A 27,847-nucleotide genomic window follows, 5' to 3' on the forward strand; every position below is an offset into this window, starting at 1 on the left:
ACAATCGCAAGCTCCCAACCATGGGCAGGGAAAAACCACACTTCCACTGTCCCAGCCCCTCCCAGAATATCCAGCTGCCTGTGAAACGCACAGAGAAGAGTTCCCCAGCCTGAGTTCAAAAGAGAAACTTCGCGGAGGGGAGAGGCCAGAGGCTGAACCCAAAGGGGCGAGGTTTCAGGACTCAGTCATTCCCTCCTGCGGCCAGAGGCTGCGCTCCCAGCCGCCAGGAGAGAAAAGTCGGTGCGTCCTGGGTGCACGGGGACCCCTCGGCGCTCCCGGGTGCGCGCCCAGGCAGCCCGCTGTATTATCTCGGGGGAGCCCGGGGCGGGGGCGGAGGGGCCGGGGCGAAGGAGAGCTGGTACGTCTTTAAACTTCTGCCGGCTGCTTAGTCACAGCCCCCTCGCTTGGGTGTGTCCTCCCTCGCTCCCTCCCTCTTAGGTCACTCTCTCAACCCTCGAATAAAAACTGCACCCAACTTCCGAGGCGCCCTCATTGCCAGCCGGACCCCAGCCTCCGACAGGCCCGGGCGCCCTGCTCGCCCCGTGCCCCGCCGGCCCCCGCCCAGCGCCCGGCCCCTCCGGCTCCACTCGGCTCGCCCGCTCGCTCGCTCCGACGCCATGGACACGTTTTGGTGGCGCGCGGCTTGGGGACTCTGCCTCGTGCCGCTGAGCCTGGCGCAGATCGGTGAGTGCCCGCCCGGGCGGGAGGGAGTGGCCCGCACCCCGCCGCCCGGGCTCCGTTGGCCCTGGGGGCGTCGGGGTCAAGTGGGCGGCGAGCGGCTGGGATGTGGCCAAGGAGGACCGGGCAAGGATTTGCGCTAAGCTCTTGGAGCGCCTGTTGGTGGGAAGCACCGTTTTGTGGACCGGCCAAGAGAAAGAGCGCAGAAAAGTGTGCTGGGCAGCAGGCTGCTGGAGCGGCTTGGGGTGGGGTGGTTGGAGCTGGTGGAGCACAAGACAGAAAGAACTGTACCCCTGGGTGCGCCTCCCGTGTCTGGATTAACAGACTCCTGTGCCCAAGGGCGCTTGAAGCCAGGCTGCGCAGGGCAGGGACAGGGGCTGGGGTAGGGACAGGGGTGTTGGCAAAGTCGCCATAGAGGTGGGCACTGTTGCCATGTTTGAGAGTTGGTGGCAACAAGCTTCCCAGCAGGGGGTCCTGCGTTCCTGTGGCTCCCCCATTTCACCTAGGTTCCAAAGCTCTTGCAGTTGGCTCCAGTCACTAACAATCTTAACGCTTGTGGGAACTTGAACCTTCTCTGTGGCAAGGTTCTGGGTCGCCACGAGGTGCCAGCCTGGGGCAGGGAGTGTGAGTAGGATAGGCAGTGACTCGGCCAGCTGCTCCATCCTGGCAACCTCCTGCAGGCTGCCAATCAGTTAGGGGAAATCCAGACAGTCATGTGGCTCCCTATCGGTGCCTGGCAGCCTTGGAGCAGGACAGGGAAGCAGGCTCCTGGGTGGCATCAGGGATCCCGGAGCTGGTATCCCATCCCCACAGGGTCTGTGCCTCTCAGGGGCTGTCGAGGGGGTGGCTGCGTGTGAGGTATTCTGGCGAGGCTGTACTCCAAGCATTCCTTTTCTTTGTCTTTATATGTACAGATAATTACATGGCTGATTTGCTTATCGCTAGCAAAATTAATTTTTCTTTTAAGAAGTGCCAGCTGGGTCATTAAGACAGCTCAACCTATGGTTAATTCTACTCAGCAAGTGTTTATTAAACCCAGCTCTGGGGGTACCAGGAAAGTAAGAGACAGTCCTACCGGGATACTTTAGACTGAGGATAAGTGAAGGTCTAGGATTTAAATTCCTGAATCAGAAAAATAATAATTAATAGTAATAATTAACAGTAATCACAATGGCAGCACCAGCCACCGTTTATTTTACATTGGGGCTGGGCCAGGCACTGTGCTACATTCTTTACATGTGTTATCTCTTTTTACCCTCAACAATGGCCCACTGGGAAGTGTCCTGTTGTTAGCCCTGTTTTACAGGAGGGCAACAAACGGAAGCTCAGAGAGGTTAAGTGACTTGCCTGTGTTCACACAGTCAGAAGACTGCTGGTTCTGTGAACCAAGCTTCTTTGCCTGTTGCTTAGTTAGCACTGGTTAAGCTGTATGAATGACATGGACAAACTCAGAAAGGATTCTGTGGAAGGAGGTGGTGGACTGGAGGCTTTAGAGGAGCCTTTCAGAGGGGAACTGGAGCTCCAAGGATCTCTTGAAAGGCAGAAAGACTTGGGATGGGAGAGAGTAGGGAAAGATTTCAGGAGAGCTGTGAGCCTGGCTTCAGGGAAGAGGAACCAGGCTGGTGTCTCCCTTGCCTATAGGGAAGTCCATTTATATGTTACCTCCCCAGGGCATCTTCTGCTTTGCTTCTGAGGATTCTGACTCCTGACTTCTTCCATCCTGTCACCCAAATTCTTCTAAAGGGCCCCATCCCCCGATATTTGGCACTGTCCCGACCCTTGAAGTTCCTCCCTTCCCCCCAGATGGGCAGGCTTACTCCTGCTCTGGATTTCCGTGGTCCCTTTGGGCAGCGTCATTTGGAGGAAGCCCAAAAAAATGCCAGTAGCAATGACTGCCTGGGCCCAGGCTTTCATGTGCTTGTAAAGCTGTTTGGAAGGAACTGAGACTTGGAAAAGAGATGTGACTTAACAGTGGGCTCGGGCCGGGCAGGCGGAGAGAGGAAGGACAAAGGGCGGGGAGGCTCTTCTGGTGCCCCACCAGCGAAGGCGGTGGGCTCCAGAGGACAGTGTGAGCATTCTGGCAAGTGGCAAGGTTTTGGGGAGGAAGAAAGGGTCTGATCTTCATGCTGAAAAGCAAGAAGTAGAGACACAGCCAAACACAGTTAAGCAGCATTGGACCCAAACTCTTAAGTTGGAGAGCAGATATGTTGAACTAGGTTTCACACGTGGAAGGAAGAAAAGTAGCCCTGGGTAAAGAGCAGTGAAGCGAGCCCTCTGTACCTGTCTGCCTCCTTTCCTCTGTGGGTGAGAGGTCCTTGCTAGAGAATTGTGCCCCTGGTGTTTAGAAAGAGGGGTGCATCTAAGAGCTCTGGGGCTTTGGGGGTGGCTGGCACCCTTCTGATCCCTCTGAGCATCAGAGACCCCTCTTTCTGGGAGTTAGACTTTTGGCTGTGTTTTCCCAGGTGAAGCAGCAACAAAGCCAACCTCCATTCCCGCTGAGGTTGGTTAGCATCAGTTAATTCAGTTATTCCCCAAATACACAATGGACATCTTCCTTCCTGCAAAGGCACAGTGCCAAGTAGGTGTGTTTGAGTCTTGCAGCCAGTAGAAAAAGTTTCCGTTCTTTTTCCAGTTTGGTCCACGCAATTTGGAGAGGCTGCTGGGCAGCATGAAATTCTTAGTTTATGACAGATCCCTTTCCACTCATTCACGAAATATTTCTTGACTCACTATTGTAGACTCAGAGATGGGGACTCCAAGGATCATTTAGAAAAACCCTTTCTTTTTCCCAAGGAGGAAACAGATCCCCGAAGACAGAAAGGTGACTTGCCCTCTCTCAGGCCGAGTGTTAGCACAGGACGCTTTCCAAACCTCAGGTCTCTGAAATACCTTAATCCTCCAGGACTGAGCCGCACCTCCACTACTTATAGTAGGTGGGGAATGTGTGGTCTACAGAGGGAGCACCGTTTGTTTCACACCTTAAATTGCTGTCTTAAATGATAAATACAATTTTATATTTTCCTTCACAATATATTCAGTTTGAGTTTAAGAATAAAGATGATAAATTTCTTCTTATCAAACAAAGTGGCTGCTTGGGGTAGAGCCTCTGTACTGTCCAGTGTCTCCTGGAGTGTTGCTGGATTCTTCTCAGTCAGCAGCAGCCCAGCTTTAAAAGCCTGACACTCGGTTTCTCCACGAAGTAGGGTCCTAAATCGGCAGGAAATACCATTTACTGAGCACTGACCCTAGTGGCTTAGTGGTAAAGAATCCGCCTGCAAGGCAGGAGACGCAGGAAATGTGGGTTCGATCCCTGGCTCTGGAGGAGGAAATGGCAACCCAGTCCAGTATTCTTGCCTGGAAAATCCCATGGACAGAGGAGCCTGGAGGGCTTCACAGTTCATGGGGTCACAAAGAGTCAGACACAACTCAGCACACATGCACACAACTTCATACGAGGCATTCAGCCGTGGGCTTTGAACAGGTTATCCTGTATAAGCTTCACAACAGCCCTGGGTATGTTTAGCGATCTTTTCATTCCATTTTCTAGATAAAGAAGTTGGGAGGTTCAGGGAGATGGAATGACTTGCCCGAGGACACACAGCCAGAATGAGCGATGGAGTTGGGGTCCTCTGCTGTCCCACATCCTCTGTGTCAGACCCCAGTGCCTCTGTTCCTTTGGTTCATTATTTGCCTCTGGAGGACTCTGGAAATTGTGTGAGGCCAGCATACGTGAAGCCTGGGATTAGTGGCTTTCCTCTTCCCCGGCAGGCTGAGAACTCTTGGCTGCCCTGCTCTGCCCTGGCCTGTCTCTCTCCAGTTCTGGCCACAGCTGTCGAGAGATGCCAGCCTAGCTATTTGTTACTAAAATAAGTCAATTCCCTTATCAGAGTCCAGCTGCCCTTCTAGACATGCTCTCATTTGCAGGCTTGGAAAAAAGGGAGAGGCTGTTCCTTGTCTAAGAGACAAGTCGGGGCAAGGCTTTCTGCCTGGAAACAAAAAAAAAAGAGGGGGGGGGCTTGCAGAGGCTCTGACCCTGCAAGCATTCTAGGTGCAATGACCCAGGAAGTCCCCTTGTTACGTGCTCAGTGGAAACCCTCAACATTTAGCAGGTTGTGTGTGTCCCAGTGAGGGGGAGGGTCGAGGACCCCAGTGATGGGCTGATACGGTTCTCCAGAAAAGGCAGGGATCTTGAATGGAAAGTCAGTGTGGGGTGCGAGGTGACACGTGGCCACTCAAGTGAGATTTCAGTTTGGCCTTCAGTGTCAGACGGTTCCAGGTGGGGAGTCCCTGATGAAGAGGAGGTTGTGGGAGGGAAGTGGGCCTCCCCTGGCCACCCATCCTGGCTGGGATGGGGGCTGAGTTACAGGCCACCCTTGTGTTTCCCCATACCTCCTATTTAGTTGAGTCTACCCAGAGACTGAAAGGGAAGTGGGTCTTGTGAAAGAATGAACTGAAGCAGGTGGCAAATCCCGCCAGACCAAGTGGAGTTCTCAAAGGGGATCTTTTCTGCTTCAGAGAGAATGTCTGAGGGGTTGCACAGCCAGATGCTGATGACTCAATTTCCTTTGTGTCTTTGCTTCAGTAGGAAACACACCAGTGTTCTCTAGACTCGCCAGGGGAGGCTGATGCCTCCAACCTTAAATTGGAACGCCAGTCTTAATCCCTTAGCAAGTTGATTCAGTTCATTTCAGTTCAGTCGCTCAGTCGTGTCCGACTCTCCGCGACCCCATGAATCACAGCACGCCAGGCCTCCCTGTCCATCACCAACTCCCGGAGTTCACTCAAACTCATGTCCATCGAGTTGGTGATGCCATCCAGCCATCTCGTTCTCTGTCGTCCCCTTTTCCTCCCGCCCCCAACCTTTCCCAGCATCAGAGTCTTTTCCAGTGAGTCAACTTGTCGCATGAGGTGGCCAAAGTATTGGAGTTTCAGCTTTAGCATCAGTCCTTCCAATGAACACCCAGGATCGATCTCCCTTAGAATGGACTGGTTGGATCTCCTTGCAGTTGATATTTTTCTTAAAAAGTGTGCTCCCTCCAAGCTGCCCAGCAAGGATTTGGGAAGCCAGCCCGATCTTCCAGAGTAAAGAAGAGGTGTTTTTTTAAGTGTGTGGTTGTGGGATTTGGCTTGGCATGGACACAACGGTTGGGAACTCTGGGTTTTCCAGGAGGGTCAGGATTTCAAACATGTATATATTCTACCAGTTGAGGTCCAATGTATATTTTGACTTAATATAAACTTTTTTCTACAAATAAGTGCATGACTTTGTGTGATGAGTGAAGATCCCATCTCTACAGCTCATGAATCAGCCTAATTAAATTACTGTCCAATTAAATTACTATCTGGTTCAGAAAATTTGTACTTTGGAGAGGAACATTTGTGCCCCTCTGCTCTCTCTTTCTTGATCATCCCAATATGTGAAGCCCCAAGGAAAGTGACATAGTGGGTTTTAGCTTGCTGCTGCTGCTAAGTCGCGACTCTGTGTGACCCCATAGACAGCCCACCAGGCTCCCCCGTCCCTGGAATTCTCCAGGCAAGAACAATGGAGTGGGTTGCCATTTCCTTCTCCAATGTAGCTTGCTAGGTGTGGATATATACATGGTGGGTGTGCCCATAGGTGTGTAAGTATCTGAACGCGTGTGTCCACCCATAATGTGGTATTGCTGCTCAGTCTTTAAGCTTGTATAAGGTGTCTTCTGTGGGTCCCACACCGTACTGGGTATCACGGGATTAAAATTAAATGTGAGAGATGCGGGACTATCCAAGAACCTTAAGGTCCTACGTGGGGAACACCATACCAAGGAGTGACAGCCTGGCCAACTAGGACCACAGGACTGACAGCCTTGCTGAGCCAAGGCACAGCCAGGAGGGCTGGGGGACTCAGTGATGGGGAAGAACCGGGGGCCATGTGCACAAGAGAAGATCTGAGCATCTGAAGAAGCGGGAATGAGCTCGGGCCGTGTGTATTTCTGTTTCCCTGCCATTCATCACCCACTCTCGAGCAGGTTCATTAACTGGACAATATATCCAGCAAAGGCTTACGTACTTGCTGCCTATGTGGTGCACCAAGCGGCTAGGTCTTGAGAGTTCATGGTCAGCAGGGCACAGTCCTCGCTCTCAGGTAGCTTGTGGCCAAGTGGAGGGTTTCCTGGATAACAGCTGACGGTGCATCTCTGGTTTATTCACACTCTAGATTCTGATAGTGCACGCCTGCCACTGCCCACCCCCGCCCCCCGCCAGGTGTGACAGCCTGTATTGCCTCCAGACATGGCCAAATGGGGGTGGTGATAAAGTCACCCCCAGCTGAGAATCCCTGGCGTCACGGAATGGTGGCCAGCCTCATCTCTGACAAGGAGATATCTGGTCCCCATAGGTCCCTAGTTAATTAGCCTAAAAGCTGCACAGTGAAATTAAGATCAATAAGCATATTTATCTTCTGGGGCCAAGAGGTGCTCATGACTTTCACACTTCTCATTGCCAGAAAACCCCAGACCAGATAGATCTTCTCTTATCTCTCTTCTGCAGTGTTGTGGGGGGGAGCCCCCCTGACATCAGGGAGGAATCGCATTCATTTTTGTAGTCTCAGAATGCAGTCCTGGCCCATATTTGTTATCTGTCACTGTTGAACTGAAATGAATATTTAGAATATAGAAATTACTACCTCCAGGTACGCAGAAACATGCTACACAGTCTACCTGAGATCCAGAGGCCTTTATCTGTACATGATCCCGGCCGTGAGGACTGCCTTCAAGACAAGGCTGAGATGAGCACTTGGCTGGACAGCTGCCCACCACAGGGCTCGTTTTTGGTCTGCCCAAGTAGGGAGATCACCCATCTGTTTGTGGCTTTGGTGGCTGCTTGCCGTGACTGGGGACGTCTGTCTAAGGACAGCATGACTCACTTCTTGGGCCAAGGAGGGAGTGGGAGCTAGGCCGGATGATGACACCCAGTCCCACATTGAAACCTCAAAATAAAACGCTCCTGGGCAGTGGCCCGCTTGGAACTCTGGCTTATTTTGGAGATGCTAATCTAACGTTGGAGTTCTTGGGTGAGAGACCCACACTCCCTTCCAACCCTTCCAACACTACCTTTCTCCGATTTCTGGAAGGTGTTAGCAGCTGGCAGAGAAGTGGAAGTACTTTCCAGAAGATCCTTGCCTTCTCTGTGGGTCTCCTGCAGCTACTAAAGGTCTTCAGCAAAACCTGACATCTGATATGGAGGCCAACGGTGCTTTGTCTCCATAGAACTTGCCATGTGTGACGCTGACCACAAATGGGGCAGGTCCTGCCTACCCATGGCTCATCTACCCTGTGAAACTTGGGGGCAGGATGAGGGGTGAGTGTCATGGGGGTCCAGAACCTCACAAACCCAGATCTCCCTGAGTTTGGGGGTGCATCGACTGCCTGGGTGTGTCCTCTTGAGGCAAGAGTCTCTCCTAAGAGCAAGTGTGGGCAGATAGGTCCCAGGTGGGTGGGGAGGGGCTGAGTCACCAAGGAGGTGATTTGCAAAACCCAGGTCCCCAAAATCTTTCCCAAGTCTTCAGCTTTTGAGAGTGAACATTAATTGCAAAATTCTAGGGAGAGAGAGAATTCACAGAGACCAGTAATTTTGAGGCTTTGCTGTGGGGTCGTGGTGAGTCTCCTTGAGCTGTGCCTGAAAGTTTATCTTTCTAACCCTCAACCTTTCTGGAGAGTTAGAGCTCTTGTACCTTCTGTGTTTGTTTCTTTGCAGGCAGTTGTGTATATTGGAGATACTGTCACTACTGTTAGTAATAATAGCAAACACAGAGTCCTGACCACAAACTGACATCATCCTGTTCCCTCTACTAACATGTTTAATCCATGCACTAACCTTAGGAAGGCGTGCTCGTATTATCCCTCTTTTACATATGAGAAAACAGAGGCATAGAGAATTTGAGTAACTTGCCCAAGGCCACAGAGCTGGTAAGTAGTCGAGCTGGGTTTCAAGTCCAGGTGGTCTAGCTACAGGGTTCATGTCCTTGCTGACTGCATTGCTCTGCCTTCCTTAGTTCATCTCATTATCACCTTAGACATCAGCATGCCCAGAAACCCAAACAGTGGTACCTGCTAGTATGCTTGCTGGTTGTCTTCACACCTGCTGGTACACTGCTGGGCAGGATCATAACATCCACAGAGCTGGATTTGCTTTCCCTTTATGTGCATGATGTCAGAGGAGGGGGCTGGAGCTGCAGATATGAAGGAGAAAGAAGTTGTCATGGAAATGTCTTCCCATTCCTACTCTGTGTGGCTTATTCATTCCAATCCCTGGATAGAAGTTCTGCTTACTTCCATACGGGATGCAGAGTCGGGGGAGTTAAGGAAGGAGTAGGATTCAAGGGGGTGGTGAACTGTCATTTGTTCAGTATCACGTCAGTACTTGTCCCCTGGATGGTGGATGAAGGCTAGGACCTTGGCTCATGACAGGATAAAGTTGGGAAAGGAACCAATCAAAAAACAGTAAAAATGTTTGCCCTTAGCTTAAGGGTCTTTAATGCCAGGACCTTTTCTGTACAAGCTAGAACTGGAGATGAAGGATAGACTCTGAGAGCGAAGAGTGTCAGGCAGCAGGCCATGCTTACTCTGGGCACATGAAATTGGGCCAAAACTAGACATTTACTTTTGCCCTTCCCAGCTCCAGTGCAAACCTGTGGCTTGGCTGCTGTTTGGCCCAGCAGATGACCTTTGCATGGGAGAGGGCAGGTAGCATTTCTTCTGGGTGCTCTCCCGGAAGGAAGGAAGCAGAGGCCCCTGGAAACCTCCGACTCAGCCTGCAGGTAGGCAGCTGGGCCTTTGTCCTGGGAGCAGCGACTCATCATAGAGCCCCATCTGTTTCAATTTTAGTACATCTTTTTGCACTTGAGTAGGTCTGCAGTGCCTTCTAGAAGAAACCACACATCAGTAGTGGATCTAGGCAGCATCTTCTACTTCCTCTCTCAAAGAGAACCCACCAAGATATTTAGAGTGGGGATGATAAGGCCTCTTCACAAGTGTTCACTGTTACGGAACCTGAGATGCTACGGAGAAAGGAACAATTCCATGCAGCTCAGACCTGGTCTCTTGCCTCTGGCTTGGAAGATCATTTCTAGCCAGTTTCCTGGCTCCAAAAGTACCGAATGGCGTAAATACTGTATGCCAGTTACAAATGTTGCCATTGTTGCATGTGTCCAGTTCATGAAGCAGATTCCAGCAGAGCTGAGTGTCATCTTATAGTCTATAGCAGACCAGCTGACGTCACTGAGTCAGCCCCTCGGCCACTAGTGAGTTTCAGGGCCACACTTCCCTACAAGGGGAGGACAAGGGTATAGGTACCCACAAGAAAGCTGGTCACATAGACATAAAGCAGAGTTTGGAGAGACAGGTAATACTGCCATAGAAATCTCCTGCCCAGAACTTCATCTTTGTAGTGGATTCTGTGTGATGGAACTAGTTATCTTCCCAAGGTCAACCTTAGAGGTCAGATTCATCCCTCTAGACCAGCAGTCCCCAACCTTTTTGGCACCAGGAGCCAGTCTTATGGACCGCGATTTTTCCATGGACAGGGCGGGGAGATGGTTTTAGTTTCACCCACTGCTCACCTCCTGCTGTGCAGCCCAGTTCCTAACAGGCTGCAGATCGAAACTGGTCCGTGGCCCAGGGGTTGGAGACCTTTCCTCTAGACTTCCTCAAGTGACTTTCGCTTTGCCCTTTTGTCTACTAGTTGTTTCTCCCTGATAATTCATGAAAACCCCACAAGCGTATTTCTATCTAAAAAATTCAAAGGATGCTGCTGAGCTGTATTATGGTCTGTGTTCTCTTTCACAGGTGAGTCTATAAGCTTCTTAGGGGAAAGCTTATGTTTTATGTACATTATGTGCAATTTTGTATCCTCGAGGTTCCCATCTGTCAGTTTCTCAATTATAGTAGATGTTCAATAAATGTTGGACTGAATGAATGAAAGTTCTAGATTTGGCTAGCAAAGCCATCTTTATTATCGTTTACCTTTTGTGATTTTCATAGGTTCTGGCTAATGTTTTTTCATCTTTTTAAATCTTTCTGATCTATAGAAACCTTTTTTTTTTTTCTCACGCTTCCTATATTAATCCTCACATCTCCTTGACATCACTTTACTCTGCATTCTTTCTAATTTGAGTGTGTCTTTCTTCGAGTTTGACATATCAGGCAAGGCAGGAGAAGTTTAGAGATCACTGGGTTTTGTCTAGTAGACCAAGGATCTTAATTTCCTAGAGGTCTGTCTGCCTCTCAGCCCCAGCACTGCCAAATCTGACCTCATATACACGGAATCTAAGCCTCAAAATCATGTTCCAGTGACACTCAGAGAAAAGAGGTGGGCTTTTTGGTCACTATTTTAAAAGGGAAAAAGGGAGGAGTTCTTTCTTTCAATGGTTTAAAGACCTTCTGTACCGAACCAGCTATTCCGTGTGGTGGGATGGGAATGAGAAGGTTGGCCTTGGAGGAGGGCTGTGTGGAAGGAGCAACGGCTGTGAAACAGGTTGATTCTCCTCCCAGCCCCATTAGAGTGCATGAGCCCCAGTGGCTGCACACATTAAGTGTCTAGAACGATGTTCAGCACCTAGAGTCTGGAGCTCGAGTCTGGCGCACAGAAGGCGCCTCGAGTATAGAAATGACTATAATTCTTAAGCACCTCTCTGTAACTGATGGACTGTGTGATGCAGAGCCAATCATTTTACTCCAGTGTGCCTCCAATTTTCCGTGTGTCAGATGAAACAGCAGGATTCTAGTTGATCTGTGCAGTCCATTCCCAGCCTCACATTCTGTAAATCCACCATTCTGCAGGCCCATGAGCACCTAAGCCTCATAAAAGCTAATGCAAGGAATAATACACTATGGTGCAGTCCCTCCCCCCGCAACTGCCCCCCAACACACAAGAGTGATGTCTTGTTTGTACTAAATATCAGAAGTGAATTATTAACCCACACCAGAAACAACAAGCATATGGACCGAGTCACACTCTAAACACCAATTGGCCGGATGGACTCCTGGACCAGGGTGCTCTGCTCAGAGGACTCCTCCAGATCCTTCTGACCCCTTGCGGGTGAGCAGATGAAGTCTAAGCCAGAGAAGTTAGCAACAGGTGTCAGTCCCACAGCTAAAACTGCCCAAAGTCAGTCCTTGGAATAGCCACAGGATCCAGATGCAATAGGGCTTCCCTTGTGGCTCAGCTGGTAAGGAACCCGCCTGCAATGCGGGCGAGACCTGGATTCAATCCCTGGGTTGGGAAAATTCCCTGGAGAAGGGAACGGCTACCTAGTCCAGTATTCTGGCCTGGAGAATTCTCAAAGAATCAGATACGACTGAGTGACTTTCACTTCACTTCCAGATGCAATATTCTTTGAACAAACATTGCTTCAAGAGGCTAGAGAAGTCAACCCCTGAAGAAGAGAAAAGATTGTGTCCTTCACTCTCAAAGCTCCATGAACACATTGGATTTCTCAGCTTTCCTCAAGGGATCCCTGTAACATGTTGGTGCAAAATGAACCACAGTATTCAGCCAAAGCAGTGCTTAGAGGATGAGCTGTAGCATCGTAGGGAAAAGAACTAGGATTGCCATGGGAATCTCAAAACAAAACAAAGAAATATATATATACCAAGGTGACACAGGTAGTCTTTTGAGATGGTGAGTTGCTTCTTTTATGGAGAAATTTCTAGACTCCTACTAAGATATTTATTTCGTTTCTGTGGAACCAGAGAAACTCTTCCTGCTCAGTGAGGGCAGGAAGTGGGGAAGGAAGTTAGAAAGACTACATTACTTAAGAGTTTGTCCAGGTGATAAGTTGGATTTTCCTGGTGTCTTAGATGGTAAAGAATCTGCCTGCAATGCAGGTGACCCGGGTTCAATCCCTGGGTCAGGAAGATCCCCTAGAGAAGGAAATGGCAGCCCACTCCAGTATTCTTGCATGGAGAATTCCATGGATGGAGGAGCCTGGCAGGCTATAGTCTGTGGGGTCTCAAAGAGTCAGACATGACTGAGCGACTGACCCTTCACTTCAGGGTGGTAAGTCAGAGACTAAATGCTCTGTTGGGATTCTGATCTTCTCTTGGTCACTGAAAACCCTTGTCAGATCACAGTGCATCCTGGGTGTGCCCTGTTTCATATCCATCTAGAATCCACTGACCAGAAGTTGAAATACTTCTGAATGGATTCAGTTCTCCTATCATTGGCATTGCTCTCGGTAATTGCTGGGGACGGTCCAGTCATCTGTATCTCCAGTCAATCCCCCAGACACTGCCTTCTAGGAGAAGTGAGAACCACATGTGGCCAGCGGAGGCTCAGCATTTTTCCATCTTAGTTACAGGATGACTGTGGGCAAGGTTCTTCCTTTATTAGTTGCCTCTGTTTCTCTGGGTGTAAAATGGGGATAAACCCACCGATTCAATAAATGCGCTAAAAACTAGTATATGATTGGCTTTGTGGAAAGGAGGGAGGGAAGTAGAGCTAGTTTCTGTCGTCAGAGAATTTACTGTTTGGTGAAAGAAGAACTAAACAAGTGAAGAAAGTATATAAGAGAGCAGACATTTCTGTGTGTGGCAATTGTGTAGGATGGTTTCATGGAAGCAGTAAAATTTGAGGATGAATTGAGCGTGAGAAGATGAACAGAGAAAGGAGAGCGACTTAGGGAAGCATAAAGAATGAACTGAAAGTTTAAAGTTGGGGAAATGACTTGATTGGGGTCAGTAAGGGGCTCCATGCCCTTTAATTAAGAGACACCATGTTGAAGAACAGTGAAGGATGAGGTTGGACAGATTCCAGGTGATCAAGTGGCACCATCTATGAGATTCTATTGAAGAGACTTAGAAGTTCTCATGACACCCTCTTTAGACAGTGCTTGACAGAGTTCAGAAAAAGATCAGCTTCAACATTGGTTGAGATAAAAACTTTGGCAACTTTAGGCAATTTAAGAGAATCGCAAACAGGCTCTACAGCAGGGCAGCAATAGCAAACAGATTTCAGCTCCTGTATTGTTTCCCATTGATTACTCAAGGCTGCCTGAGAGGCTGTGCTAAGAAGCCAGACCTTGGCTCAGCCACAAAGATAGCATGCGTGCGTGCTAAGTCGCTTCAGTCATGTCCGACTCTGCTTGCAACCCTATGGACTGCACTCCGCCAGGCTCCTCTGACCATGGAATTTATGGACTGCAGCCCACCAGGCTCCTCTCTCCATGGAATTTTCCAGGCAAGAATATTGGTGGTGGTTTAGTCGCTAAGTTGGGCCCAACTCTTGCGACCCCATAGATTGTAGCCTGGCAGGCTCCTCTATCCATGGGATTTCCTCAGCAAGAATCCTGGAGTGGGTTGCCATTTCCTTCTCCAGGGGATCTTCCCGACCCAGGGATCGAACCTGGGTCTCCTGCATTGCAGGCAGACTCTTTACCTTCCCAGCACAGAGATCGAACCCACGTCTCTTATGTCTCCTGCATTGACAGGTGGGTTTTTACCACTAATGCCGCCTGGGAAGTCTACAGAGAGTGCTGTGGTCAATTAATGATGTCTGTTATGGGCACAGTATGGAGGATTTGACCCTCCTGTGTCACACAGACATCACAATAGAGCAGTAGGCTTTTCTGGTGTACCTTTCTGATAGTGTGTGTAACGCTGGGAGTTTAGCCCGCTTAATCTGGTTAAACAGAGAAGGCAATGGCAAGCCACTCCAGTACTCTTGCCTAGAAAATCCCATGGATGGAGGAGCCTGGTGGGCTGCAGTCCATGGGATCGTTATGAGTTGGACACGACTGAGCGACTTCACTGTCACTTTTCACTTTCACACATTGGAGAAGGAAATGGCAACCCACTCCAGTGTTCTTGCCTGGAGAATCCCAGGGATGGGGAGCCTGGTGGGCTGCCGTCTATGGGTCGTACGGAGTCGGACACGACTGATGTGACTTAGCAGCAACAATCTGGTTAAATAGTCAGACCATAGACTCAGTCTCCTTCCAGAATGGTATAAATGCAGCCTCTTTCCCAGAGGAGTTTGGTCCCCTGAGCCTTCTCTTCTGATTCATTCACATTCCGTTTTCCCATCAACCCTAGTGAAGTAAGGTGCTTGGAGCCAGTAATCTCCTCTTTGAACAAGGGCCAGACCTCATGGCCAAGGGTGGCTTCTCGCATCAACTTCTTCATCTGTAAACTGAGAAGACGAAAATGATTCCTCAGCCATGGAGATGATAGGAGGCATAGCTAACTCATGTTAGTTAAAGCCTTTGAAGATGAAAGGGTTATATGTGCATGTTAATTACAACTTTTATCAGCCCTGGAGCCTCTGCATTCTCAGCTGCCACGGGGGGCTCTTCCTTGCCTCCCGGATACAAACAGTAGTAACATTCCACAGGCTGGCCCCTCTGGAGCATCCGAGTCAAGAAGGCTGGATTCTGAACTCAGGCTGGTCAGCCCACTCTGAGCCGCTCCAGTTTCCCCCTGTTCATCCCCAAGGGAAAAAAGCAAGCTCGCTGCCTGGGCAGGTAAGATAAGGTAGAACCAAGGGATAAACAAAGGCTCCATCAGGAGTCTACTGGAAATAGCCCCTGGGTGAGATTAGGACGCTGCTCTAATTCCCACCGTGTCAAAGCCTAATTGTGTGACCCTGGGCTGCTGGCTTTATCTGTCTAATGTTTCAGTACACTGTGAGAAATGGCACGGGAGTAATAATCCGTCTGCCTCCCCTAGACCTCTCCACCTTTACCTGCTGGTGTAAAAGTGTTTTGTGCTCATAGGCAGAAACATGTGATGCAGAAACTCCAAGGTTCTATTATTACCTGAAGTCACTTTCACCTTTATCTCTGTCTCCTGTTGCTGGTTGACCCCAGTCATTGAAATTGTAGTCTCCGGAATGCTCACCGTCTCCTACGTGCTGCCCTCCTCTCCAGGGCAGCGCTTATCTAGGGCCCTTGGTATGTGCTCAAGTTCTTGATCCTGCCGTTTCCGGAGGCGGGCAGACACAGCCAGCCTGCAGGGGATGGCGGTGCCCTGCCAAGTTGTGTCACAATACCTCTACTGCAGTGACTCAATAAAAGTGCTGGAGGCAAATGAGGGAGGGTTTTCAGATGCTTTGCTAGGGCTTAGAAGGTGCAAGGCTGAGCTGCATCCTATAGCAGCACTGAATTATGGATCCAAAGAGGGAAAGAGGAGAAAGGGCCCTAAGTGAGAAGTTTTCAGGATCTGGTGACAAAGCCAATGATGATGGTATGTCAGGATGGGGAAAGGTGCTGGAAATTACAGACTCACCTGTTTCTTTCGGATGACTATGGGAAGGCCATCTTGAAGACTTGCCCAAGGTCATACAACTGGTTAGAGTCAACACTCTGGCTTCTGACCCTCCATCCAGTACCCTTTCCATTTCATCCTTTGAGATGATAGGAAAGGGCACTAAACAGGAGGACACATGGCTGACCAGGGTCAGAAGATTTGAAGGGACAGAGAGGAAGAGAAACCAGCCCTGTGTTTGGGTTTTGTGTGTGCATGCGTGACACCACGGGAAACCGTGCGGGTGTTTATACTCTGCCGGGGCTGCCACTGTTCGCGGATCCGGTTTCCTGTGTAGTACCCTGTGCATGCACACTTGGTGTTTGCTTTGATCCTTTATGACTCAATGAACCTTTGGAAACCAAAAGGTCCAGCATCCCCTGGCCTAGCCCTTACCTAGCCTCTCTGAGCAGTCAGTGGTTTTCAGACGGTGCGTTTGTTTACTCAACACACGTTTACTGAATACCAATATATGCCAAGCATTCTGCCAGGCACTAGGAATACAACCTTAAACAAGAGAGGCACAGCTCCTGCTGTGATGGGACTTACGCTCGAGCTGGGAAGACGCCGTAAACAACTCATTACACCCTTGTTTAATTACACTTGTGGTCAGAGCTCAGAAGGAGAAGTACAGGAGCTTGTGAGAGCATGTAGTAGGGAGACTGCGCCTGATTTGGAGCATCAGAGAAGACTTCTCAGTGAATAGCAGTGAATGTATTTGCAGGATCCCTGCAGCTCCATGTGGGGGGGAGGGGCTACCTGTTGGACTCCTCAATCCCACCACCTCTCGAGTCCAGGGGACAGTTTGGTAAGTGGGGTCAGAGCTCCTCATCACAACTGTAGCCACAGCAGCACCTGTTCTGTCTGCCTCACACAGGGTTCTCTGAATAAGAGGGCCCAAAAAGAAGGTTTCAGTCCTCAAAATTCTGAAAGCAGTAGGTTTGTCCTACCTGCCCTGCAATAGACAGTGGTGGGAGGGGAACCATGAGAACCTTCAAGTTGACTCAGACTTTTAGAAGCACGTGTTGGGGAAATGAAGGAACCCAAACTCTGGGAAACAAAAAGTATCATTTTTCCATGGGAGAAAAATTCATAATTTATGTAGCTATCTTGAGCATTAAGCCTTGGGTTAGAGTCAAATTTGGTCCATTTTATTGGAAGTTTCTTGGTCTTGTTTTGAATACTTTGGTGGCAAGAGTTTGAGGCTAGGGTCTGATTGATGTGTCCCTAGCGGGAGGTTTGTAGGATGACTTCCAGCAGCCATGCAGGTGCATCAGCTGGGTCCAGGCAGGAGGAGCAGGCAAGAGCCCTAGGATTCAGATGTCCAACTATTTGACTACAAAGGCCTCACTTTTTTTATCTCTTTGTTGGTGGTAAATACTTGCTTGGAGATGACCAGAGTGGACTCTATCAGGAGGGTGAGATAGATGTGGTAAGGAAAAAACAAAAACAGCCCGCCCCCCCCCACAAAGCATCACTTAGAATGCTTTCAGAAAGCACAGGCTGGGCTTCCCAGGTGGCACAGTGATAAAGAATCCACTTGACAATGCAGGAGACGCAGGTTCGATCCGTAGGTCAGGAAGATCCCCTGGAGTAGGAAATTGCAACCCATTCCAGTATTCTTGCCTGGAAAATTCCATGGACAGCTGAGTTTGGAGGGCTACAGTCCATGGGGTCACAGGGAGTCGGACATGTGCACACACACACATGCACAGTAGTATTTATCAATTAGCAGAGTATAGGCACCAGACATCCAGATGGTCAGTTACAAAACAACTTTGTCTTCTAAACAAGAACAGATTTAGGTTATTCCCCCTCCCAGTGATGATGATGGCATCCTTTTCCTTTTGTTCAGATGTGCTTCTTGGGTTGGAGAGATAAGGATGGAATTATAGCTATCATGATTGAACAAAAGCTACAGCCCGTCTGTGCATCAAACCATGATGTGTCAGTCCCGTGTAATTGCTATCTGTCACATATTTCTTTATGTACCCACATCAGTGCATGTCAGCTGATATATCTGTAAGTAACAGAATAATCCACCCTCATAAATTATTATCTAGCACAGCAGGAAGTATGGAAACAGGATGATTTTAGAAGCTCAATGATGTCAAAGATCCAGTTTTCTTCCCGCTTTCCACTCGGCCCCTCCTAGTGTCTTCCTGTAGTTTGGCCTCCTTCATGGTCCCAAATTGACTCTTGCAGTTCCAGGCATCCTATGGAAAAACAAAACAAAAAGCAGTGTCTACCACCAGAAGAAGGAATGCTTACTCATAAATATCTCTTCTAAAAAATGGAAGGATGGCTTTTCCAGAAGTCCTTAATTGACTTCCCTTGAAGAAGGAAATGGAAACCCACTCCAGTATTCTTGCCTGGAAAATCCCATGGATGGAGGAGCCCGGTGGGCTAGAGTCCATGGAGTCGCAAAGAGTCGGACATGACCGAGTAACTTCACTTTACTTCTCATCGGAGGGATGGGGTGCCATTCCTCAGGAGACCCACACTAACCGGACCACTGGCAAGGAGAACTCTGACCACAGTGCTTGACTTAGACCAATCATGATCCACCCAAATGAGAGGAATTGGTGACAGGGACCAAGACCATCCCCATGGAAAAGAAATGCAAAAGAGCGAAATGGCTGTCTGAGGAGGCCTTACAAATAGCTGTGAAAAGAAGAGAGGCGAAAAGCAAAGGAGAAAAGGAAAGATATAAGCATCTGAATGCAGAGTTCCAAAGAATAGCAAGGAGAGATAAGAAAGCCTTCCTCAGTGATCAATGCAAAGAAATAGAGGAAAACAACAGAATAGGAAAAACAAGAGACCTCTTCAAGAAAATTAGAGATTCCAAGGGAACATTTCATGCAAAGATGGGCTCGATAAAGGACAGAAATGGTATGGACCTAACAGAAGCAGAAGATATTAAGAAGAGGTGGCAGGAATACACAGAAGAACTGTACAAAAAAGATCTTCATGACCAAGATAGTCACAATAACGTGATCACTGACCTAGAGCCAGACATCTTGGAATGTGAAGTCAAGTGGGCCTTAGAAAGCATCACTACGAACAAAGCTAGTGGAGGTGATGGAATTCCAGTTGAGCTATTTCAAGTCTTGAAAGATGATGCTGTGAAAGTGCTGCACTCAATATGCCAGCAAATTTGGAAAACTCAGCAGTGGCCACAGGACTGGAAGAGGTCAGTCTTCATTCCAATCCCAAAGAAAGGCAATGCCAAAGAATGCTCAAACTACCGCACAATGGCACTCATCTCACACGCTAGTAAAGTCATGCTCAAAATTCTCCAAGCCAGGCTTCAGCAGTATGTAAACCATGAACTCCCAGATGTTCAAGCAGGTTTTAGAAAAGGCAGAGGCACCAGAGATCAAATTGCCAACATCCGCTGGATCATGGAGAAAGCAAGAGAGTTTCAGAAAAACATCTATTTCTGCTTCATTGACCATGCCAAAGCCTTTGACTGTGTCGATCACAATAAACTGTGGAACATTCTGAAAGAGATGGGAATCCCAGACCACCTGACCTGCCTCTTGAGAAACCTGTATGCACGTCAGGAAGCAACAGTCAGAACTGTACATGGAACAACAGACTGGTTCCAAATAGGAAAAGGAGTACGTCAAGGTTGTATATTGTCACCTTGCTTATTTAACTTATATGCAGAGTACATCATGAGGAACACTGGGCTGGAAGAAGCACAAGATGGAATCAAGATTGCTGGGAGAAATATCAATAACCTCAGATATGCAGATGACACTACCCTTATGGCAGAAAGTGAAGAGGAACTCAAAAGCCTCTTGATGAAAGCGAAAGAGGAGAGTGAAAAGGTTGGCTTGAAGTTCAACATTCAGAAAACAAAGATCATGGCATCTGGTCCCATCACTTCATGGGAAATAGATGGAAAAACAGTGGAAACAGTGTCAGACTTTATTTTTTTGGGCTCCAAAATCACTGCAGATGCTGATTGCAGCCATGAAATTAAAAGACTCTTGCTCCTTGGAAGGAAAGTTATGACCAACCTTGATAGTATATTAAAAAGCAGAGACATTACTTTGCCAACCAAGGTCCGTCTAGTCAAGGCAATGGTTTTTCCCGTGGTCATGTATGGATGTAAGAGTTGGACTGTGAAGAAAGCTGATCGCCGAAGAATCGATGCTTTTGAACTGTGGTGTTGGAGAAGACTCTTGAGAGTCCCTTGGACTGTAAGGAGATCCAACCAGTCCATTCTAAAGGAGATCAATCCTGGGTGTTCATTGGAGGGACTGATGCTAAAGCTGAAACTGCAATACTTTGGCCACCTCATGCGACAAGTTGACTCACTGGAAAAGACTCTGATGCTTGGAAAGGTTGGGGGCGGGAGGAGAAGGGGACGACGGAGAATGAGATGGCTGGATGGCATCACCGACTCTGTGGACATGAGTTTGAGTGTACTCCGGGAGTTGGTGATGGACAGGGAGGCCTGGCGTGCTGTGATTCATGGGGTCGCGGAGAGTCGGACACGACTGAGCGACTGAACTGAACTGAACTGGTGGCCTCTTCTTCCCGGAAGCACTTTCAATTAGAAGATATTTACTGCATTGGTAACAATGTCTCTTATAATCAATAAAGCTCTAAGGGAGGCGACACAGCTGGTAGAGTTTGATTTGCAGTTCTATGTAGGCAAAAGAGAGAAGTCTAGTTCTTGTGTTTTCTAAGTCACACCCTGACACTTCTCCGGGGAAGACACACCTCACTGACAAGAGTTCACACGGGGGACACACTGCAGTTGGAAGCTTGGATGGTCTGGGTTTATACTCAATCACAATAGCTATAACTTTATCTTTTTCTCTCTCCAATAAAAGCATATCAGGGAATAACCTTAAGTCTGTTAAAATTTACAAGAAATAGTCCATCTTTTGCACACTTGAGCACTTTATTATTAGAAACTCATCATTGCAGCTCATCTCAGCGCTGCTGGAGCTTCACTTTGCTGAGGATCATGAGTCTGTAGTGATCCATTTAAAAAGAATTACTGCGACCTTGGAAGAGCATCTCTTTCTGGAAATTATGAGATGATGACCCCCAAGGGGGAAGGCCGGCTTCCCTTTTCAAAAACTACACTCCTGGAGTGTTCTAATGTGTGTTAAGTGTGTTCAGCTCCATTATCTAATCCAGCACTCACATCAGCTTCCCGGTTAGCAATATTACACTCCTGTAGAGGAGAGACGTTTAATGACTTTCCCAGGATCACCGAATTAATGCAGATTCAGGATTTGAATCCTAACTTCTCCACTCTCAGAGTTGATGTTCCTGCAACCACAGTGTTGACTCCCCATGGATCAGACTTGCTTCAGGAAATCTAAATTAACTATTGAATTCTGTATGAATAATTGCTCTTTCATAAGTAGAAAAACTCCTTCCAAATATTAGTAGTTTCTCTGAGTCCAAAGCTCAAGGGCCCAACATCTTAACATTTTGATAAGTCCAAAGATGGACGGGTTTTCTGGGCCAGTGTCCTATCTCCATGCAGTGTGCTCATGAATCTAACAGCATGAAGGGAAACTCAGAATTTTAAAATTTGTTTTCCATTCCTTTTTATCACTTACGTATCATTAAGGGATTTATAAGGACTGAATCCAGGGAAGAGAAACCCAGGGGATGTTTAATGTGGACCTCAAGAATGTGATGGTTTCTGACACAGGAAGGGGGCCTTGCTTCTCAAAATCTAATGATGAAAGAGCGAGAGGAAATGGGTTCTATCAAACTGAAATGATTTACGCTTTATTCTGAGGGTGAATTTCCTGACTGCGAGGCCTGCTGAGCCTGGCCCGCTAGTTGCTTGTGTATTCTTCAGTTCTCAGCGGAAATGACAATGCCTTGGGGAGGCATCTCTTGGGGACAGCAGAGGCCTTGGGAAGGAAAGACTTCCCTTTAAAGTGCAAGCGTTCAGCACCTTGCACTTCTGTTACAACATTTATTGCGCTGTGTTGTCACCTTGTTGAGTGTTTGTCTTCTTCCCTGGACCATAGTCTACGTCGGGGCAATGACCTTGCTGACCTTTTTCAATGCCTTGGTCTCAGTGCCTAGCACAGAGCCCTTGGGGGCACTGGATAAAACCTTGTTGAATGAATAGACTTGGAATTGGTCTTCTCTTTTCTGAAGGCCTGTATCCACTTTACCATTTGGTTGGATTTGTGAGATTGTGGCTTACCCGGCTGGATTCAGTCTGTGATGCCCAAATTCAGTTAAAAAAAAACAACTTTATGTATGTATGTATCCATGTATCTCTTGTGTATCTGTCTGTTCGTCCATCCGTGTATCTATCGTATATGTGTCATCTATATCTGTGTTGGTCTATGTACCTGTCCGTCCATGCATGTATCCTCTATCTGTCTATCTATTGGAGTGAGAGACAAACTTGCTTAGCACATGAGGGGCAGCAGACAGACCACATCTTTTCTCCTCCCTTTATGACTGTGTACCACCCCAATTTCCATTCCTCTTGGCTGTCATCACCTAGATATAGTCTCTTCCGTGGTTTCCTACAAAGGCACCAAACAGAGGCTGAGTGTGTGCAATGTTCAGGATGGCTGTGAAAGACGAGGAGGAAGCATGTTCCGCTGAGGGAGAGAAGAGATGGAGCAAGGTTTGGGGAGGCAAGCCTTGGATATTCTAGATTCTTCTTACAGGGGACAGAGGGTGGGGCTCCCCACGGCTCTCCGTTGAAACTTCTTTGGGGAAGCTCTGTTTCCTTACAGAAAAACATCATCAGATAATCTCCAGCCTTCCTTAAAGACTGTTTCTCAGGGTAGAGGAAAGGTACCCTATTATCTGTTTGAACTTCCTGTTATTTGTATTATCCGGAAGGCTAAAGTCAACAGCTACTTCTGTATTCTGCATTGTTTGCATTGTTAAAACCTTTGGGAAACTCATCCGGTTTCTTCTCCAGATGAGCTTCCCAGACCCTCTGGAAGACATTTAGAAACAGGCATCTCTTCAAATAGGCCATCAGAAAATAGTCTCTCAAAGTCAGGTTTTCTGTCTTCTTCTAAAGGCTACATTAGAGAATGTTTACTCATCATCCTTGTAGCTAGTAGGACTGACTGTCAGTTCAGCCTTTGGGCTAAGCACCAAGGTCTGGGATTCATGAATGGGGACTGAGTCTGGTATCCCAGGCTCTCAGAAAGCACTGTGTGTCCTGGAGTTCAGTCTGGGTTTGAGTCCTGCATGCGTGCCGAGTCGCGTTAGTTGTGTCTGACTCTTTGCAACCCTATGGACTGTAGCCCACTAGGCTCCTCTGTCCATGGGGTTCTCCAGGCGAGAATACTGGAGTGGGTTGATCTTCCAGGGGATCTTCCCAACCCAGGGATTGAACCTGCATCTCCTGTGTCTCCTGCATAGCAGGCGGAATCTTGACCGCTGAGCCACCCAGAAGCCCGGGTTCGAGTCCTGCCGCTCATCAATTATGTGGCAATTGACAACACTCTGAACCTCAATTTTCTTATCTTTAAGGCAGAGTAATAATACCTAGGTGCAGGGCTGTGTGACGACTCCCAGATCGAGTGTGGAGTAACTGACAGAGAACAAGCATCCTCAGTGTCACCACTGTAGTATTAGACCCGGGACGGCTCCCTTCCTTGTTCAGCCCAAACTATTCCTGCTGCGCTTGAGAAATGCTTCCATCTGCCTTTGGAAGGTGTTCGTTCCATTTCTGGGCAGAATATTAGCCAATTCAGTTCAGTTCAGTTCAGTTCAGTCGCTCAGTCGTGTCCGACTCTCCGCGACCCCATGAATCACAGCACGCCAGGCCTCCCTGTCCATCACCAACTCCCGGAGTACACTCAAACTCATGTCCACAGAGTCGGTGATGCCATCCAGCCATCTCATTCTCCGTCGTCCCCTTCTCCTCCCGCCCCCAACCTTTCCCAGCATCAGAGTCTTTTCCAGTGAGTCAACTCGTCGCATGAGGTGGCCAAAGTATTGCAGTTTCAGCTTTAGCATCAGTCCCTCCAATGAACACCCAGGATTGATCTCCTTTAGAATGGACTGGTTGGATCTCCTTGCAGTATAAGGGACTCTCAAGAGTCTTCTCCAACACCACAGTTCAAAAGCATCGATTCTTCGGCGATCAGCCTTCTTCACAGTCCAACTCTCACAACCATACATGACCACGGGAAAAACCATTGCCTTGACTAGACGGACCTTGGTTGGCAAAGTAATGTCTCTGCTTTTTAATATACTATCAAGGTTGGTCATAACTTTCCTTCCAAGGAGCAAGCGTCTTTTAATTTCATGGCTGCAATCAGCATCTGCAGTGATTTTGGAGCCCAAAAAAACAAAGTCTGACACTGTTTCCACTGTTTTTCCATCTATTTCCCATGAAGTGATGGGACCAGATGCCATGATCTTTGTTTTCTGAATGTTGAGCTTCAAACCAACCTTTTCACTCTCCTCTTTCACTTTCATCAAGAGGCTTTTGAGTTCCTCTTCACTTTCTGCCATAAGGGTAGTGTCATTAGCCAATAGGATCTCATTTAATTTGGTGGGGAGGGGACACCAAAGTGCCGACACCCACTTGCTTACTGGAACAACTGTTGCCAGGCAGACACGGCAGCCGGGGATGCTCTGGGAAGCTTGGCTGTTGCAGAAGCTGGTGAAAGCGAGTCGGCCGACGTGCTCCGGGCCTGTCTTTACTTGCTTGATGACAGGCAGTCTCCAAGGCTGCTTGTCTCAGCAGGATCTGCCTCTTCCTGCCTTCAGTGCTGACAGTTGGCATGAGGCTGGAGGAGGAGATGGTATTTCCCTCCCTACTGGGGAGAAGTGCTCCTTTACCGTGCTGTTTCCTGGTCTCAGAGTGTAGAAAGACCCATAGGGGCAATTTAATGCAGCGGCTTCCTTCTCATTCTGGAAAGTTTGAAGTTCCTCAGGGTCCACTGCTTCCCTGAAAAGCCCAGGCTTGGAATTTCCTGGTTGTGGAGGGGTTGGGGTTGGGAGACTAGCTTTTGAATACATGAAGTGCCCACCCCTCAGTCATATTGGGATGTTCAATCCTTTATCTCTCCCAAATACTTTAATTACCTTTAACTGCTTAGTTCTGTTCGCCTCTAGAGAAAGGAAGATCTGGCCCCTCCCAGCCGCACCTCAGAAGTGACTAAAACTTCTGCATCTTTTAATAAGAGTGTTTGCCTTAGTATCAGGTTCTCATTTTGCTTTTAGTTTCTTAAGAGTGTGGTTGCAGACTGCTGTTTGTGCTGAAACAAGACTATCAAAACACAAACAATTGTTTGTAGTGTAAATACGTTATAAATCAGAACCCAGGGGTCCCCTTGGTATCTGGGAGAGCTGTGGCTGGTCATCCAGGGTGTTTTTTTAAATTAATCTTACTGTGGGAAAAGGAAAAAGATTGACATTTACTGAACACTTGTTATGAACCAAACTCAACGCCGATGCTTTCCCGTGAGTTTATTATCTAACTCCCATAAACCTCTCTTTGAGGTTTGCAGCAAATATCCATTCAATAAATGAATGACTGCATTTCCTCAGAGCCATTTTATAGGCTGAGAAACTGAGACTCATAAAGATGAAGTAACTTGCCCAAGAAGGCTCTGCTCTCATGTGGTGGGGCTGGAATTCAATCCTCTGCCTCTAATACCACACCAACGTTCCCACTCAGTCTTATGGGGCCCATCCTATCCTCCCCATCTCCAGAACTGGAGACCGTAAAGCTTCAAGGCGTCTCCTTTTCCTGAGAATCTGGGTTTTTCTGGCTCCCTGAAAATGAACAGTCTTGAAACAATTTAGTACTGCTGAGAGTCATCTTTGGAAAAACAGGTGGAGCAAACCTCCCTCTTTGCTCTCTGCATGGCAGTGGGGCCTGCGAGACCACCAGAGATCAGGGAGTTAATCGAGAGTGGGCGTCTCAACTTCCAGGGGTGCAGGTGGGATCTGCTCGAAAGCACCTCACTGGAGGATTGTCTCACAACTAAAGAATGATCTGAGTTGGCCCGCAATGCTGAAATTTGCTACAGGGAGCACTGGGGCTGTTTGTAATAATTTAGGAGTAGTCTCTCTAAGGGAATCCGCGATCCTGCTGTGCTTCTCTTAATTGAAACCATTCTCTCCCTCCGACTTCTATGGGGCAGGTTCTAGTCTCTGTGGGCTGGAAGGAGTTTAGTTGGTGTAATCAGAGAGCAGGATGCTGGTAACACTCTTGTTTTGTCTATTATTTCTTTTTGTTGGCTGCTCCAGCCTGCTTGACGCAGCCATCACACCACCGCCGCCTTGATTCCAGAGGGAAATGCCACAACCCTGCAGGCAAGAGGGAGCCACTCAGGTTTAGAGAACAAGTTTAAAAGAAACATGGACTTGTCCTTCTAAAGGCAGGGCGTTAGGTTGGCCAAGAGACCTAGAGACCACCAAAGCCAACTTCTTCCTGGGTCTGATAAAGACACTGAAGCCTTACTGATGAGTACTGATGGCTTATTAGTAAGAGTCAAACTCCAGCTCCCAGGTCACTGGACCTAATGCAATTTCCTGCAAAACTAAAGAAACATCTGTTGGGCACCATGCTATGAATCAGACATCACGGATATAAAGAAGAACAAGGAATGGCCCTAATGGAACCCATTTTGATTCTGTGGGTTATTATCACTTGAGGCAGACGTCTTCCAAGAATAGTGTTTTATAAATAGTGTCTGTCTGTCCATCTATACATTCATCTATCTGATGACTTCTTCCTTCCTTCCTTTCTTTGCCTCTTCTTTCCTTCCTATCTGTCAATTGCACATATTGTATAGAGTAGGGGCTTGTGTATCTGATAGGCTCCTGACTCCTAACTGGGAGTCTTGAGTGGCTGTTACCGGTGATACAGTGAATGGCTGGCCAGTTTATCAAGAAATGTCAGAGCAGGAGGCTCCTAGCCTTAAATACACTTTAATCTTTGAGAGGCTTGTCTAATATTAATCAAATCCCAGCCACTTGACTAAGCGTCAGGTACTTTGCTACCTGTTTCAAGTGCATGTCTTCATTTACACTTAAAAGCACCCCATAAGGGATTTACTACCTTTTCTTTACTAAGTAAGAAATGAGGCAAAAGGTTAAGAAAACATGGTGTGCCTAACATTCCACAGGACCCCAAGCTGGGCTTTGGACCCAAGTCTCTCTAATGTGAAAGACTATGAGCTTGGCTGCTGTACCATCTTACAATACCATGGGGGTGATTGCTCCATCACCTTAGTAACTGTAAACTCTGAGAGGCTGAAGATGCTGGGAGATTCTTGTAAGCCTTCAGGACTGGTGTGTGGACTTATCACAGTGCAGTCTGATGGGCTGCTCTGTCAACGCTGATTTGCCTCCATCAAGTTCAGGCAAAGACCGAATGAGTGTCTACAGCCCACTTCCATCAACTCTGTACCCAGCACCCAGCTTATGGCTAAAGTGGACACTGAAGCTGGCTCATTCATTTGCCTTGGCCTTTGCCTTCCAAGTCTCCCGTGTTTATCCTAAGTCCACATTCTAGGGACATCTCATCATGGAGCCTGGAAGGCAAAGATGAATTCCAAATATGATTTAATCTCTCTCTGTTTGTGTATAGGTATTTTCTTTTGTCAGGTATCTGATCTCACCAAGAGCCCCATAATAAATAAGGAAAATATGCCCAACAGCTTCATAAAAGAGTGAGCCTCAGACCACACAGACTGCCAGAAGAGGCAGCCTGTTTATGTTTTATTTTTGGGTAGTTCAGGATTGGGGGCGGGAGGAGATGGGGATGACAGAGAATGAGATGGCTGGATGGCATCACCGAATCGAGGGACATGAGTTTGAGTGAACTCTGGGAGTTGGTGATGGACACGGAGGCCTGGCGTGCTGTGTGATTCATGGGGTCGCAAAGAGTCGGACACGACTGA

General features: G+C 48.0%; 1 protein-coding gene across 15 annotated transcripts in view; it reads left to right on the forward strand.

Moving 5' to 3' along the window:
* The first annotated feature begins 448 nt into the window (after nt 1-448).
* The window catches only part of CD44 (CD44 molecule (IN blood group)), a 91,792-nt gene continuing 64,393 nt past the window's right edge, over nt 449-27,847 (forward strand). For 5 of the 15 annotated variants that reach the window (XM_055423830.2, XM_088843251.1, XM_088843252.1 and 2 more), the window contains exon 1: nt 470-684. In XM_055423830.2, the coding sequence (XP_055279805.2) occupies nt 618-684 (67 nt within the window). In that variant the 5' untranslated portion in view covers nt 470-617. Of the gene's footprint in view, nt 685-27,847 lie in introns of all 15 variants that reach the window. The other 10 variants (XM_088843245.1, XM_055423836.2, XM_088843246.1 and 7 more) reach the window with 8 other exon arrangements.

The sequence above is a fragment of the Moschus berezovskii genome, chromosome 14 (genome assembly GCF_049115385.1).
Source record: "Moschus berezovskii isolate FMDL1 chromosome 14, NW_MosBer_1.0, whole genome shotgun sequence".
NCBI classification, from domain to species: Eukaryota; Metazoa; Chordata; class Mammalia; order Artiodactyla; family Moschidae; genus Moschus; species Moschus berezovskii.